This window comes from Gracilinanus agilis, chromosome 2, assembly GCF_016433145.1.
Source record: "Gracilinanus agilis isolate LMUSP501 chromosome 2, AgileGrace, whole genome shotgun sequence".
Classification (NCBI taxonomy): Eukaryota; Metazoa; Chordata; class Mammalia; order Didelphimorphia; family Didelphidae; genus Gracilinanus; species Gracilinanus agilis.
In genome coordinates this window covers 368,227,608-368,240,293 of record NC_058131.1, presented here as the reverse complement: position 1 = coordinate 368,240,293, position 12,686 = coordinate 368,227,608, and the positions used below count along the sequence as shown (strand labels likewise).

The window sequence follows — 12,686 nt, the reverse complement described above, 5'->3', positions numbered from 1 at the left end:
GTGTGACTTTGAGTGAGCCATTTAACCTCCGGGTCTCAGTTTCCTCTGATGTCAAAGGGAAAAGTTAAACTCAACCAGAGGAATGATAAGGTGCCCTTAAGCTCTAAAATTCTGTGATTCTTAGGAGGATCAAAACATTGGAAACAGAGTATGATTCTAGTGTTGTGTGGGCATAAATTTGAAAAGGAGATCAAATATCTTTTTCTGCTTGAGAAGGAGTACACAGTGGAGGAGTCAGGTCTGTAGAGGAGTCCTACGACTGACTAGCAGCATGCACCATCTTCATTTTATAATTGAAGAAAGCAAGACCAAGGGAGGAAGTAACTTGTCCAAGGCCATAGAGGTACTATCAGAAGTCAAGATTTGAATAGCTGGGTGGTGCAGTGGATAGAAATGCCAGGTCTTGCATCAGGAAGACTCATTTTCGTGAACACAACTATGGCCTCAGACACTTTAGCTAGCCGTATGACATTTACTAGCTACGTGACCCTGGGCAAGTCATCTAACCCTCTTTGCCTCAGTTTTCCCATCTGGAAAATGAGCCAGAGAAGAAAAGGGCAAACCACTCCAGTATCTTTGCCAAGAAAACGCCAAATGGGGTCATGAAGAGTTGGATATCACTGAACAACAACATTCTCTGATTCTGAGTCAGCCAGTGCTTTTGTAGCTTCCACCATGGAGTATACTTGAAGAAGGGTGCTCAGAGAGTGGTGGTCAGTCCAGTGATTCTTGTTAGGGTAGAAGCTTACCTGGGTGATTTTAAAGGATTCTTACTGCAGGTGTGATGTTGGGGAAGTTAGGTAATTAGTTTGGATCTCCATTTCCTTATATGTAAAATTTGAGTGGAATGGTCTAGCTATCCTCTCAGGCCCCCCATGCTTCCTGTTAGGACTTAACCTGCAGTGAGAGAAACTTTTGGAAGCTTGTTTTAAGAGCTCCTACTCTTCAATTTCTCCTTGGAAAATGACTTTAGGTTGTGACATTTATGATCATATCTGTTAGGCACTTATTGCTTTGCAGAGAAGAAAAAACTGGTTTCCTAATGGAAACCAAAGTTGTGTCTCTGAGCTAGGTCTGAATGGCTAAATTTACCTTGAGATTGTGGACCAAGGGTTATTTTTTTCCTGAGAAGTATCTGAGTGAGGGAATGAGGCATCACAGAATTCCTCAGCTCCATTAGCCCAGATCCCTATGAGTATGAGTGTATCCAGCAGTCATTTCTGGGTTGTCTTTCTTCCTCCAGGGTAACAGCTGAAAATGATTTCCTACACAGTCTCCTGGGCAAGGTTACAGCCTCAAAGGGGGACAGTGGAGGTCAAGGTAAGTGGTATTTATTTGCTTAAAAATCTTCAGAGCCTCATTTGAAATTTGGAACCCTGAATAATTTAATTTGCTCTCTTAGTAGATTGCAGAGAGAAGGGGAGGAGATCTCACCTGTTCAAAGGCCAGCAGTAAACTCCTACTTTCTAAATTCAGTGGACTTTTCCCCCACTCAATCCCTGTCCTTCTTGACCTCCCTGTATCCTCTGAAACTGCTGACCCCACCGACCTTCTGGATTTTCCTTCCTTCATCAGCATCATAGAAGCCACTCTTCTTGTTCTCCTTCTCCTTCAATAACTGTCACTTTCTCTTCTTTGCTGATTCATCTTCTTCTTCCTGATTTCTTAAAGTGGGTATTCCCCAATGGCACATGTAAAACCCAGTGGAATTGCTCATTGGCTATTGGAGTGGGGTGGAAGGAGAAAAGGGAAAGAACATGAATCATGTAACCATGGAAAAATATTCTAAATTAATTAATTAAATATAATATTTCAAATAAAAAATAAAGTAGGCATTCCTCAAGATTTTGCCCTGCACATTAAAAAAACAACACTATTTTTGGCAATATTTCTCCCATGACTTTACATATCCCATCTCTATTTCTCTCCCTGACCTCTTTTCTGAGCTCCAGACCTTTATCTTCATTTGCTTATAGAAATACTCTGCCTGGATGTCTGATAAGTACCATAAATTGAATATTTCTAAAACCAAGATTATCTTTTCTCCTCAAATAGTTTCTCTTCCTAACAGCATTTCTATCATTGATACCACTATATCCAGGCAGCTATATTGGAAACTTAGATATTATCTTTAGCTATCCTCTCTCCCTTGCTTCCTATAGCTTATTAGTTACCAAATCCTGCCAATGCTGCTTCTGCAGCATTTCTCACATCTCTTCCTCTTCTCTACTGCTACTCCCTGAGGAGAGGTCCTGAATTACCATATCATTTGCCTGGACTATTATAACCACTTCCCTACATATCTTCCAATCTTCTCTTTCTTCCTTCTTCATGTCATCCTTCATTGCTACAAACATAACTTTTCCCCTGCAAAGATATATCTGGCCTTTCTCTCATCTTTTTAAAAAAATTTCCCCTCAGGAATGAAATAAAAATTCCTTTGCAAATATTCAAAATCTTCCACCATCTAGTCTTAGCCTGCCTTTCTCCAACATCATAGTATTCATAGTACTCTAGGCCATATAGTCCATGCTCCATACAAATTGAAATACTTTCTGTCCTCTCAATCACACCAGATATTTTCCTGTCTCTAGACCTTTGCCAATGTTGGTCTATATACCAGGAACATACTACCTTTCCCTATTCATCTTTTGAATTTCTATCCAACTTATTAAATAATAACTACTCCATAAAGCTTTCCTAGTAAATAGTAGTCTTTGACCCTTTTAGTCCTTACTTAAAGTGATTTACTCTTCTCTTTTATACTGATCACTTGTAATATTTTGTATTTGTTCAGTTTTCTGGATATGCCATATCATCTGTTAAACTGTTTTCTTAATGAGCATAGGAATCATATCTTACCTATACTTTGCATCTTCTCCTGTGCCTAGGATAATGTTTTCATTAAGTACAAAGTAGGTATTTAATAAGAATCTGTCCAATGGAATGGAATTGACATTAGCAAGATGGTAAGGGATTCCTTTCTGGTGGTAATGTGATCAGTGTTTTTCTGCTCTCAATGTCCAATTCCAGTGAGGGATGCTGAAGTGGTTCAAGATGTGGTTAAAGTAATTTACCCTAAATATAAAAGATCTTCACAAAGAACACTTTCCTACAGGCCTCTGGGTGACAATGAAAATGCTGGTTGGAGACATCATTCAGATCCGGAAGGACTATCCCCACCTGGTAGACAGGACTACAGTTGTGGCCAGGAAGCTTGGTTTTCCTGAAATCATCATGCCTGGTAGGAGCCAACTTGGCCTGTGACTTTCCTGGTCTGGCATAGTTTGATATCTTTCTTTTATGATAGCTGGAGAAATAGGAAATTCAAACTGTTTGCTGAATAGGGAGTCTTTCAGATTCTTTACTCTTTTGGTCAGAAGTTGCTTTTGCTTTTATTATTGTTATTGTTAGTTAATTTATATTTAATGAATCAGGGGTGTTTCCCCTATAGATTGAGGCTTCCCTATAGATTGAAACTATATACATATCAATAAATTACCCAGGGGAAAGTGAAAGTGGAAGGTCACAAAGATTCATTTCTGAAAAGAATCTTTAGCCCATGTTATCAGTCCTTAGTTATTTGTACTGCTGGACAGAGCATGCATGGATAGTTCAAAGTGATGCATCATTTAAAAAACTTAGCATTGATTTTAAAATGTCTTCTCATTTAGATTTGGACATGAATGTGATCATTCTTTTGTTAATTCAGCTCAAATAGTATAAAACACAACTCTGTAGATAGAACTCTAAAGCTGCTGTCTAGAACTCAGACCTCAAGTTCCTTCCCTGCTCTTCATTCCATACTGAGAATGTCTAGCACGATCTTCAAGATTTAATGCAAGCTTCCATCTTCAAGATGGGTTACTTCCTCTCATATCCCAGAGCAGGGAAAATACTTAACTGTCAATGTTTCAGATGATTAAATAGCAGAAGTACTAAAATACCAAGGTAGTACTTAGAGTTATCTCTGTGAATAAATGCAAAAGCAAGATTTGGGTCAGATGGTGGGGAGATGATTTGATCAGATCATTGAGAGCTGACTATTTGTGGACAATAAGCTATGATTCATAACTCAAAAGCCCACCTGTATAATAAAACCATATGAAATAAGGCAACATACTACATAAGTTTATAAAATCTTAGACCTAGAGTGGGTTGGGACTTCAGAGTCAATCTAGTGCAGTCATTCTTCAGATTAGGAGATCAAGTCCCGAGGAATTTAGTGACTTTAGAATCCCTGGTCTCAGTTTGGTTATGTTACAAATCAATTTATGTCCCTATTGTACACAAATATATGAAAGATGTCTCATTATAAACAGACTGTGATGTGGGTGTTCTCCTTAGCCCCAAATATCTGCTATAATTGGATTCTCCTGTACTTGATACATTTTTGTTTACTGTGAGACAATTTATTTCCCCTTAGTTCTCCCTAAGAATTCTTCTCTGGGTCCTGAGTCAGCATCTGCTTACCATGGCATTCTGGATAAATGATAATTCACTTTGTTCTTCTGTTTCCCTGTCCAACATTGTGGGTTGCCCCATGGGATGCCCAATTCTCATTGCTTAGCTAGTGAAAGGATTGAGGAAAGTTACTCTATCCTCCTCCTACTCAGTGAAAAGCCCAGTTGATTTATGTTTGTCTAGAGCTCCTGGGCTGATATTAGATTTCTCGTCTTCTCTTTGCTTTCCCAGAAGGTGTCACTATAGGAATGAAATTAAGTTATTTAACTTAGGAAGAAAAAGGGGGGAAAAACATGGATAATGTGTATACTTACCTTTTCAAGAATGAATTTCTATGATGTCTTCTTGTTCCATAAACTCTCCTTTCCTCCTGTGCCAACCCCAATCCCTACTTCTCTCTCAGAGAAATATATGCTCCCCTTACTCTTCTGATTGTTACTTATATGATCATGGGAAGCAAGATAGAGAGGAGTTCCCATCCTGCCTCTTAGCTCATCTTCTTCTGCACCAGCTGAAGTAAGTTGACTGCTCCTTCCTTTCTGCCTTTGACTCTGGTGTCTAACTCTTGTCTTTTCGCCTCAGGGGATGTCAGGAACGACATCTACATCACCCTCTTACACGGAGACTTTGACAAGTACAATAAGACGACGCAGAGAAACGTGGAAGTGATCATGTGTGTCTGTGCGGAGGATGGCAAAGTGCTTCCCGTAAGGGATTCCTCTTTTCCCTTCGGTGACATGAGCAACTTTTGGGGCCCCTCTGTCAGCAAAAAAAGTCTTTTCTCAAATGGCTGCCCTCTCTTACATTGACTTTCCCTTTGCTTTTATTGAACTACACAATCTGTATTTTTCATTACTCCAGGTCTGGCTCTGTTTTCCTGAGAAGTTTTATATACAATATAGTAGAACAGGAAGAGATTGGGACTTGGGATCAAGAAATCCTGAATTCTAATTATGCCTCAGACTTAAAAAAAACAACAACAAAACAAACCCTTACCTTCTGTCTGAGAATTAATACTATGTATTGGTTCCAAGGCAGAAGACTGGTAAGAGTGAGGCATTGTTAAGTGACTTGCCCAGGGTCACACAACTAGGAAGTATCTAAAGCCAAATTTGAACCAAAGATCTGTCTCTAGACTTGTCTCTCAATCCACTGAAGTACCTCACTGCCCCCTTGCCTCAGACTCTTGTGAGCTGTGTGTACCCTTGGGTAAAAATAATTGAACCTTTCTGGGCCTTGGGTTCTTCATCTGTACAATAAGGATAGTTATAGGGAGAATGAGAATCTGATGAAATAATGTATATAAAATATTTTGGGTACCTTAAAGCTCTACCTAAACATTTCCCAGATTTTTTTGGTCTCAAGAACCCTTTACATTCTTAAAAATTATTGGAGCTCCCAAAGATGTTTTACGTGGTTATATCTATCAATACTCACTGTGCTAGAAATTAAAATGGATATTTAAAAATATTTATTTAAAATAATAACAAACTCATTAAATATTAATATAAATGACATATTTTACTAAAATAATTACACTTTCTAAAGCAAAAAATGGGGAGAAAGGTGCTAGTATTTTACATATTTTTGCAAATTTCATTAATTTCCAACTTAAGAGAATACCACTGAATTCATACATCTTTTGCATTCAGCTTGTTTGTAATAAGTTGTCTTGAAAATATATGAAAAAGTCATCTCACACAGATATATAGTTAGAAAAGGGAAGAATATTTCAATAGGCAAATAATTCCTTAATCTTTTAATGAAAATACTTTTGGCTTTGAAGATCTCTCAAGGTCTTTGGGGATCTTTAGGGTTCGATGGACTGTACTTTGAGAACTGCTGCTCTGCAAAAATGTGAGCTCAAAATTTTTTTTAAGTTTACATGGATAGATATCTGATATCTGTGATTTTATTGGCAGGAGGAAACTTCTGGTGAGAAAATGCTGTGAACCAATACAGATTAACAAATGTTTTACAACTTTTAGTCTTATAGCATTGCTTGGAACATTAGAAATTAAGTGAATTTAAGTGAAGTTACTTGAACCTAGGACTTCCTGAATCTGAGACTGGCTCTCCCACTACATCATCTGCCCATGGACACACATGGATAGGTTTCTTTTCTTTTCTTTTTTGCTTTTTTCCCCATAAACCTTTTTTCTATGGTCTTGATTTACAAGTTAGCCCTATCCTGTTAAAGAAAGAAGCCGTCATTGTCCTTGAAACCTGTATTAGCTTATTTGTCAGTGTCTGTGAGAATATACACACAGAGAGGGAGAAATTAGACATCTGAAAAAAGATGTCCCCAAAACTAGACGCTCCGATCCCTTTATGTAACCTGTCAGTGCTCAAGCAGAAAATCTGGTGAAAAGTCAATTCCTAATTTGGTCTCCAGGGGGCTAGCATAGTACACTTAAGAATGCAAAGCACATAGTTATAAATATTTATACAGCATATGTCCTATACAATTTTCATCATGTGTGTTTACATTTATTTGCTTATTTCTTCTTTAAGCTTTTCAGCATCTGTGTCCAGTGTGTGGGAGGTTTTTGCTTCTCCTATTTCTCCTTCTGTGCCTCGGAGTTGAAAATAAACTCAGCTATAGGCAGGCATTTGAGCCTAGGCGAACATTCACCCATTGTCATGGCAGATGACCAAATATCAGAGCTAGGGATGGGGGAGAGGGGAGTGCAGATCAGAAGGGATCCTGGGAAATAAAAGATGCAGCCCGTGACTTAAGGTCCTATAAGACAGTTTCAACTTTCTTCTTTCCCTGCTGTGTGACCTATAGGGAGATTCTATTAACTCTCTGCTTTGTTCTCAATCTATAAAAAGGGACCAGAAACCATTTCTCCCAAGTTTCTAGGAAGGTTGAATGATTTTTTTTCTTAAATCCATCTCCCAGGCTCATATAGACTGCAGATATTAGGACATAGCAATTGAAGTGTCTAGCTCCTCCCTATTCTGTAGAATATCCAGAGCTTCCTAACAAAACCCAAATTAAATGAGAAAGTATCACTTTGCCCACAGTCATATAGAGGAGAAGAAGATTTTTTTTTAATCTTAAAGGAGAATTGCCTTTCAGGGAGTCCTCAATCCTTTTCTTTGAAGATATTTTTATTCAGCCACCCATTAAAGAACTCTTGAACCTGTTTCATTTTAGAACATTGATATGGGTACTTCTGATGTTTCTCAAGGACATATTATAAGGAAAAGTTAGAAAACCAGAATTTGAGCTTCTTGCATAGTCCCCAGCCTTATAATGAACTCTTTTTTATTCAGAACCTCATAGATTTTCCCTGAACAGACTTATTTATTCCAGGTGAAGACTTAAGTTAATTTTCAAAGTATTGAATCTGAAAAGTGCCTATTTTAATTAATGTAAGAAATGATTATAATTTCTAGTTTTACATTTCAGGGAAGTTTATGGGGGAGTTTAGATGACTAAGTACAGAAAAATCTCTTTGGAAGCCTGTATAAGGCCTTTTCTTATTTACAGATATAAATACTATTGCCTAATTAAGTGCCAGGCAGCACATTCAAACACCTCCTGTGAGGAAAGAACAGAGCCCTTTGAGAAAAACCCCCTTTAAACATATAGATTTCTAGTAATATGGCCAAGTCTGTCATGATCTAGATGTATCCTGCCCTTGGGAAAGGCTGGGGCAAAGAGCTATAATTATTCCTCCTCAGTTAGCAATGGCCTTGTCCTGCTTTTAATTCCTTTCAGTTTAGCTGAGGCTTCTTGTGAGAAGGGGGCAGAGAAAGGAGAGTTTCAGTTAGGACAGATTGTCACTCTGTTGGCATTCTGCAAGGCAGGAAGGAATGGAAAGTGGAGCCCTCCTGGAGAGTGGGTAAATGCTACAGGATAATAATAGGAGCTGACATTTATTTATGGCTGGAAGGTCTATGCTGCACTTTACATACTTTATCTCATTTGATTCTCACAAGAAGTCTGGGAGATATTATACAGCAGCTATCATTATCCCCATTTTACAGATGAGGAAATGGAGTCTCTGGGAAGCTAAGTGAATTGTCAGCAGTCGTGTTGTTAGTAATTGTAAGAATTTGAAATTATCAGAGGTCTTCTTGACTCCAAGCCCAGTACTTTCTAAATTACACTATGTTGCCTTCACTCAGGAGGATCATAAGCATTACATTCAGCTTGGATTGTCTGCCCCAGAGAGTTCCCAAGTGGAGATAGTATGATATCAAGGCCCTAAGAACGCTTCTTGGGACAAATGTTATATTTGCTACTAACGACAAAGCATGAGTAGGCATAAATAGACCAGTTATTAATCCCATTTTTGACATGGGCTTTTGTATACATTTCTCCCTGGCTATCACTTCTCTAAATGTGTTTTCTTCTATTAGAATATGAATTCTTTGAGGGTGAGTTCTGTCTTTTGAATTTCTACCCCCAATCCTTAGAACAATACTTGGAACATAATAAGGACTTAAAATATTTTTTTCATTCATTCAAGTTGTTCAAGGCTATTTTAAAAATTCCATACTGGGACTCTGGCATTCTAATTCTTTAATTAATTAGTCAGTAAACATTTTAAAATCCCTACTATATACCAGATGCTGAAGATAAAAAATAAAATAATTCCTTTCCTAAATGAGACTGTTTCTCTCATCTCTCTGTCTATCTGTCCATCCATCTATCTCTCACAACATTCTGGGAGATAGATACAACAGCTATCTCTCTCTGTCTATCCATCATCTATCTATCTATCCATCTATCCATCTATCTATCTCTTTATCTATGTCTATCTGTCTATTTATCTATCTATCCATTTATCTCGCATCTATCCTATATCTCTCTCTACCTATATCTATCCATCCATTTATCTATTTATCGTCTATCTCTCTGTATATCTATCTATCTATCTATCTATCTATCTATCTATCTATCTATCTGTCTGTCTGTCTGCCTATCTATCTATCTATCTATCTATCTATCTATCTATCTATCTATCTATCTATCTATCTATCTCTCCATCTGTCCTATCTTTCATTCCATCTATCCATCCATCCATCTATCTTTCTATCTATCCCTCTATCCATCTCTCTCTCTCTCTCCATCTAGTTGTTTAGTTGTTTCACTCATGTCTGACTCTTCATGATCCCATTTGGGTTTTTCTTGCCAATTATACTGAGGTGGTTTGTAATTTACTTTTCTAGTTCATTTTACAGGTAAGGAAAGAGAAGCCAAAAGTGTCAAGTGACTTGCCCAGGATCACATAGCTAGTAATCATCTAAAATGGTATTTAAACTCAGGTCTGGAACTTTATCCACTGGGTCCATTTACATATCTATATATCTATATCTATATACTCACACATACATACAAATGCACACATATATTTATACATGCACACATAAATGCATATGTGTGCACACGTACATGCAAACATATATAAAATCATTCATATATAAATACATCTACTCCCCTATTCTTTGTATATGGAAAGTTCACGTTGGTGTTTGTAAAGATCAGAATAATTGTTTTTTTTAAGATATTAGAATACATGTTAGAACATTGTTTCTGTTTCTGACCTCCTTGGAGTATATTGGCAGAGTAAGACCACTTGGTCAAAAAAATTAACTTTTACATAATTCCAAATCATTTTCCAGAATATCTGGTCCAATTTACAACTCCATGAATTTTGATGACACAAAAATGTAATGTATGATTATAAGTAATGTCAATGACTTTAACAACTATGTAGTCATTCAGTCAACAAATATTTTAAAGCATTTATTATGTGCAGTACACTGTAATAACATTGAGGGAGATTAAACTAAATGCAATTTACCCCTTGTCCTTGAGTAGTTTCCAATCTTTTATTTCAAGCTGGGCCTAATAGGGAGTTCTGGATAAGAAACTCCCTCTGCCAATGCAGATCAGCAATTGACCCTGAATTTATAATATTTGAGACTTGCTTGGGAGCACTGAGAGTTTAACTGGCTTGCCTAGAATCAAGAAAGCACCTTGAGGGAAGAGGCCATTTTTGTGTATCTACAGTGCCAGATCCTTTGTGAATGCTTAATAAATGCTCACTGATTGATTGATTGATTGATTGATAGGAAAAGCAATAAAAAGAATATGCAGATAAAACATATAACTCTTGTAGCAGGATGTTCCCTCTTAATAAGGAAGCCCCAGGTACACTTGGCCAGTGTCTCTGACTTATTTTTTCTTCTTAGATAATTGGGAAACTTTGACATCTGATATTCTTCCAAAGGAAATCACTAGCTTCCCTTCAAGAGCTCAGGTTCCCATGATTAAAAATGTGAAACCTTTGTCTTATGTTGTATTAGAAACAGAACTCACATCTGAACCCCTAAAATGTCATTATATACTCTTTCCACCATCAATTAATAACCTCCAAGGAAACTTTAATTTCTATGACTTAACAGAGTTCCAGTGGAAGGCAGTTCCACTGAATTGGCCATCATCAAGAAACATTCTAGTAGGGGAATCAATGTGTATACCTGTATGCAAGAGACATATGAGGAAAATACAAAGTAACCTTAAAAGCTAGGCATTAGTATCTGAGAGGACTCCATATAGAAGTGGGACTTGATAGAGCCAATACAAAAACATGGGAGATGGATTGATGTATGTTAGGAAGAATACAAGGGTCAATGTAGATGTTGCAGTGGTCAGGACGACTCATGTTCCTGAGATCAAACTTGGTCTCAGACACTTATGAGCTGTTGTAATTCAGGCTCAATAGTTAAATGTAAGATAGTAATTCAGGGTCAATAACTAAATGATCCTGGGCAAGTCACCTAACCTTGTTTGTTTCAGTTTCCTTATCTGTAAAATGAGCTGGAGAAGAAAATGGTAAATGGCTCCAGTATTTTTGCCAAGAAAATTCCAAATGGAGTCATGAATAATAGGACATGAGTAAATGACTGAACAATGATACAACATTTGTAGAAGGTATATATATATATATGCATATATATGCATATATATAAAATCAAGTCTGGAAAGGTAGATAAGGTCAGGTTGTGATTATTGCTTAATGCCAGAGGAGTTTATGTTTTATTCTTAGAGATGATAGGGAGCCACTGGAGTTTGAGTAGGAGGTGCTGCTTCTGCCTTTTTAAAAATATTCCCAGAGTTCACCACCTATTGTGACACAGCTGTCCTTTATAGCAGTTTAGTCTGCATACCACTCTGCTTTTCCTTATCCCCTTTGGCATCGACAGATAAGGAAAATGCAGGGGTGAGAGGAACAAACACACACCTAGTCCCACTGTGCAGCAGGAGACTGCTCTAAGTGTTATATACTATTTATGGGGAATTTGGAAGATATTCTGTCAACCTGACTCCAGTTTCAGATTGATTTGTACAGCCCTCAGTCTCTCCATAAACCCAGGCTGGTGCTCAGTTTTATAATGACTTCAAAGTTTTCAGTTTTATCTTCAAAGCTCTGAGAAAAAGTGGAACCATCTCAGGCTTGGGTTTAGGGATGGAAGTGAGGTTAGGGAATAATAATCTTTTAAAATTAGGAAACTGAAAAGTCTTACTAAGGAATGAGATGTAGTTGGGTTTTTTTTTTTTGAGACTCCTGCTACTCATCTGTAGGGATATTAATTTGTTGACTAGTCTTTGTTACAGAACCTGTAAGCTACACAGAATTTACTGACTACTAAAGCTGTAACCCCAGAAATGTCATCCAATGTTTGGTTAAAGGAAGAGTTCAGGTTACTATAGAAATTCTTCCAGTGTCTTACACATAAGACTCCCTTAAGGACTTCAGGAATCTGAGTGGTAGCATGATATAAAACTTGTAGTATGATTCTCAAACCTTTGGGTCTAAAGATCCTTTTATACAAATTATCAATTTCAAGGCAGAAGGGTGGTAAGGGCTAGGCAATAGGGATTAAGTGACTTGCCCAGGATCATATAGGAAGTATCTGAGACCAGATTTGAACCTAGGTACCCCTGACTCCAGGCTTAATGCTCTATCCACTGAGCCACCTTAGCTGCCCTCTTTACTCTCTTAAAAAATATTGAGAACTCCTCTCCCACAAGAACTTTTGTTTATATGGCTTATAGCTATAATTTTTTACTGTTAGAAATTAAAATATTTTAGGATTATTATGAAAATAATTTTAAATCTAGGACCTCCTTGAATCACACTTTGAGAACCACTGGTGTAATGGATAGAGTCTTGACCTTGGAGTCAGAAGGATTAGAA

The 12,686-nt window shown here is 37.4% G+C and overlaps 1 protein-coding gene across 1 annotated transcript in view; it reads left to right on the top strand.

The window, feature by feature from the left end:
* The window catches only part of DOCK2 (dedicator of cytokinesis 2), a 562,271-nt gene that overhangs the window by 75,328 nt on the left and 474,257 nt on the right, over window positions 1-12,686 (top strand). Inside the window, exons 12-14 of the mRNA XM_044659840.1 lie at window positions 1,244-1,320; window positions 3,119-3,244; window positions 5,047-5,171. Of these exons, the coding sequence (XP_044515775.1) occupies window positions 1,244-1,320; window positions 3,119-3,244; window positions 5,047-5,171 (328 nt within the window). The remainder of the gene's footprint in view (window positions 1-1,243; window positions 1,321-3,118; window positions 3,245-5,046; window positions 5,172-12,686) is intronic.